This window comes from Eubalaena glacialis, chromosome 2 (genome assembly GCF_028564815.1).
Source record: "Eubalaena glacialis isolate mEubGla1 chromosome 2, mEubGla1.1.hap2.+ XY, whole genome shotgun sequence".
NCBI lineage: Eukaryota > Metazoa > Chordata > Mammalia > Artiodactyla > Balaenidae > Eubalaena > Eubalaena glacialis.
The window spans coordinates 168,240,019-168,244,168 of record NC_083717.1 but is presented as its reverse complement, the minus strand read 5'-3'; the positions used below and the strand labels follow the sequence as shown (position 1 = coordinate 168,244,168).

Genomic DNA, 4,150 nt, shown 5'->3' with positions numbered 1-4,150 from the left:
TAGCACAAGTAGACTTAAATATGCCCCTCTTTGACTTTTAAAACAGAAAAAGGAAGACATGTTCTCACAAAAGCTGTTGCAAAGCAGTTTCCCATTCCTAGAATCTCTAAGGGGAGACTCAGCACTGCAAGGTGAAGACACGCGTCTGTACAATTTTCCAACCTCAGCTCCAGAGTTTCTCTTTTTGATAAGGGATCAAACAGAGGGGTGTGTCCCCTCCAGGAGCTACCCTTCTTGACAAACTGGTCTCCGATGATACCTTCCGGAATCTTACAAAACTTCCAGAATGAAAAGAGCACGAGGTTGGTCGCATTCAACTTAAATGCTTTTATTGACAATGTCTTTGAACAATAAGCAAACAATGCTTAAATTTTTCATTCAGATTCACTTTCCACATGTCAAAAGACCTCAAGGTAGAAAAAAATAAAATAAAAATATAAATATCTGAGAATCCATCTTAATAAATAAATTAAAAACACAATAAAACGTTTTCATGGAAAACTGTTAATGTCAGAACATTCAGACCACTCAACAATGCATGATCAGTAACGTTACAATGAACATTGATGTTGAAGAAAAACTACAGTACATGGATATAGCTATTTATTTCTATCTACCAGAAAATAAAGTCATATCTTTTCTTAGTTTAATATTGGTCATTGCTAATCAGAACACACAATTGCCAGGAACACAGTAGTTATTGTTAAAATCAGCTGCACTAGATACAATTTGAAAATATCCAGCACCAGGTTAATTCCAATAATGAACCCAATAGATTAGTTAATGCTATGAGAAGACTAAAGAGAAAGAGAAAAGAGACACAGACCCAGGCCTGGCTCAACATGCTACTAACTACCAGCTCTCAGATGTGTCACTGGGAACAATACACACTCCATGCGTTTTGCTACATCTCCGGAAGAGGTAAGGACTTGGGTCCACACATGGATGCTGTCAAGTCCTTGAGGCCCACAGCCTGGTGTGTTTCACGCACAGATAAGGTCCTCCCTAGGTCTATGGGAACCCTCGAGGGAAGACGTGTTCCTCCTCTCTGTAATGCACCGACTCGGGCAGTGGCACGTGCGTGCCTGCTGCCTCCCCTCTCTGCCTGCTCACAGGGCCAGCAGCGTGGGTGAGCTGAGCGAGTCAGAGGAGGGCTCGTTGCTGCTGCTGCCCTTGCGGTGGGCAGCCGCACAGCTGGGGAAGGAGTCAGCCTCAGGGTAGGTGAAGACGAAGGAAGACGTGTAAGTAGTGCAGCTGGGAGTACAGGTGACCACCGGGGTGCACAGGGGCTCCAGCTCTGTGGCCATGGGCCCCATCCCCAGGGAGCCACCGTGCAGGGGCTCCCAGTCTGCTGCATAGAAGGAACCAGACAGGTCCATGTCTGGCACAGAGCGGGCGGTCTCAGAGCCGCTGGGCCTGGACGATGCTGGGAACAGGAAGTCATCAAAGGGCTCAGCCTTCAGCTCCACGCTGCTGATGCTCTGGACGGGCTCCACTGAGGGCTTGGGCTCAGGGTCATTAAGGAGGGGTAGGGTGAAGGCCTCCTCAGATTCGGGGGTGGCAGCTTCAGGCAGGCCCCCGCTCAGATCAAGGGAAGCCACAGACATTTCTTCTGGGAAGCCCATGTCATCAGGGATCTTGCAGGCAGGTCGGTGAGCTGCCAGGATGAACTCTAGTTTTTCCTTCTCCTTTAGCAGGTTGGCAATCTCAGTTTGCAAAGCAGACTTCTCATCTTCTAGTTGGTCTGTTTCCTGGATAGAGAGGACAAAGCAAAGCATAAGACACGGTCTTACTCAAGGACGCTGCTCCCTTATGTCCAATCTCCAACTTTCCCCTTAAGTTTTAAAAAGAAATGACCCATGGGATCTACCTACCGCTTGGAGTGTGTCAGTCAGCTCCCTCCTCCGGTTCCGGCATTTGGCTGCAGCCATCTTATTCCTTTCCCTTCGGATTCTCCTTTTCTCCTCTTCTTCTGGCGACAACTGGGGGGGGGGGGGGGAGAGCAGCAGTCAGTAACAGTGTCTGCCATCAGCTCCATTCACCCACCCCAGTGACACTGGCTCCTGCAGCTTCCCAGCTCCTAACACCTCTTCTGTGAAGCCATTTCTAACCTGCAGTTGCAAGCTGGGTGTGACTTGCATTTAAAATAAGAACCTCAGCAAGAGCCAAAGAAGAGCCCAGACTGAAAACATGAGATAGGAACCTATCAGGGAAGAAACTACACATTAGGGTATTTCTTAGAGTGGGACTATCAGAGCCTAACTTGGGATGGAAAGGGCTTGGAGCCAGGGCTCCCCGTTCGGGATGTCTAGTCATTTCCATCAATGGCTTCACCCTGTCCGCTGTGCTCCCCACCTCCACCAGTGCTGAAGCCACCCTACCCCCACCCCAGAGAAGGTGCTGAGAACTCACTTGTTCCACCTTGCCCCTCCTGCCAATGCTCTGAGCTCTGCCTCCGGTCATGGTCTTCATGACTCCAGCCCTGGAGTAAGCCCCAGCCGAGGGGGTGGGGACTCCATAGGGGTGGGGGGCTCTGGTCTGGGATGGGGCCACGGAGGAGACCAGGGTGGGCTGCACTAGCCACTGCAGGTCCGGGCTGGTCGAGATGGCAGTCACTGTCGGGATGAAGTTGGCACTGGAGACGGCCAGATCGGTGCAGAAGTCCTGGAATGAAACAGAAGGAGAAAGCTGACGTGAGTGAGCAGATTCTGGACGCAGGTGGGGTGAGCAGAGTTCCCAGTGCCGCATGCAGCAGGGAGAGAGAGAGGAGAAACCGTTCCGCCATGGACTGCTCAGGTCTTTTTACATGCCCCTCATCCTGGATGAAAGGTTTCCCTCTTTCTTCCCAAGAATTCCGCAGAGCAGTGCCTTTTTCCTCCATCCTGCTGCTGCGTTCCCGTTATCCCTTCAGCATCACTCGCTTGAAAGGGGGTTTGTTATAAATATCTCTGACGTCTGCGCTGACGCAGGCGCCGCTCCGGAGTCTCCTGAATGAACTCGCTTTTTATCAATGAAACTGCCTTACACACCCGCCTGCTTCACCCCACCCCTCCTCCTAGCTCCAGGCTGCGAGGGGAGGGGGGATTGCCGCTTTTTGCCTCCTCCCCGGAGGCGCCGGGCTCTAGTTGGCGAGTCTTTGCTTGGGACACTTTTGTCCCAGCTAATGTCGGAGAGCAGTCAGGGAGGGCGGGCCGGGGGCAGCTCAGAATGAGCCTGCCGCGGGAAAGGAGAACCAGTTCTTATTATGACAAGCTTGCGTGCGCTCCGAACAAGTTCGGGGCTCCCGAGGTAGGGCTGCTCCGGCCGGGGCAAGCCTCCCTCCCCCCCGGCGAAAGGGCTCCTCGACTCGTCTTCCTGAGCGTCCCGCCCCGGTTTCTCCTCCCCGGTGACCCCGAGCCCCGAGCCCCGAGCCCCAAGCCCCGGGCCCCGCGGCGGCGCGAAGCCAGCCTCACCTGCGCATTGACGGGAGAGCCCATACTGGAGAAGGAGTCGGCCGGTGAGTGGTAGTAGGAGAGACTGTCCCCGGCCGGGGAGGCGCTGCTGCAGCGGGAGGATGACGCCTCGTAGTCGGCGTTGAAGCCAGAGAACATCATGATCGCGGGTAGTCAAAGCCGGGCGAGGGGCTGAGGGGAGGAGGCAGGTAGGAGCTGCGGGGCAGAGCTAGGTAGGAGCGCTGTTGCTGCTCGCTCGCTGGGCCGCCGCCGGCTCAGTCTCAGATTTTTAGCTGCTCGCTGCCGATGCGGTTGGGAGTAGTAAGCGCCGCAGCCACCGCTTTTATAACCCTTTTGTGAATGAGCCCTACACGTCATGGGGCGCAACCATTGTGGCTCCCGAGGGGTGTCGCGCGGGCCTGGCCACATCTGCGGTCTCCTTGCCGTCTCCGCCGCCCTCGCAGCCCCCAGCCTCCCGTCTTGTCGTGTTTTTTTGTCGTGCGAGCTTTTCGCAATCTGGGTCTTGGGGTCGCTTGGAGCCCAGAGATGAGGGACTTCGGGGATGGCTCCCCCCACGACCGCAGGGAACGGCCGTGGAAACCTGCTGACGCAGATGTCCTAATATGGACATCCTGTGTGAAGGGGAGGGAGGGATTGACGGGAACTGCTCGCGGGCTGCAGCCAACACCGAGGGTGCAGCGCGGGGGGAGGCGGGGGCC

General features: G+C 54.7%; 1 protein-coding gene across 1 annotated transcript; it reads right to left on the bottom strand.

The window, feature by feature from the left end:
• Nucleotides 1-307: 307 nt before the first annotated feature.
• On the bottom strand, nucleotides 308-3,757 carry FOS (Fos proto-oncogene, AP-1 transcription factor subunit). Its single transcript, XM_061181081.1, has 4 exons — nucleotides 3,453-3,757; nucleotides 2,413-2,664; nucleotides 1,875-1,982; nucleotides 308-1,751 (listed from the first exon to the last, which is right to left on the bottom strand). The coding sequence occupies exons 1-4, from the start codon at nucleotides 3,591-3,593 to the stop codon at nucleotides 1,110-1,112; spliced, it is 1,143 nt and encodes a 380-aa protein (XP_061037064.1). The 5' UTR covers nucleotides 3,594-3,757; the 3' UTR covers nucleotides 308-1,109.
• Between the last annotated feature and the right edge of the window lie 393 nt (nucleotides 3,758-4,150).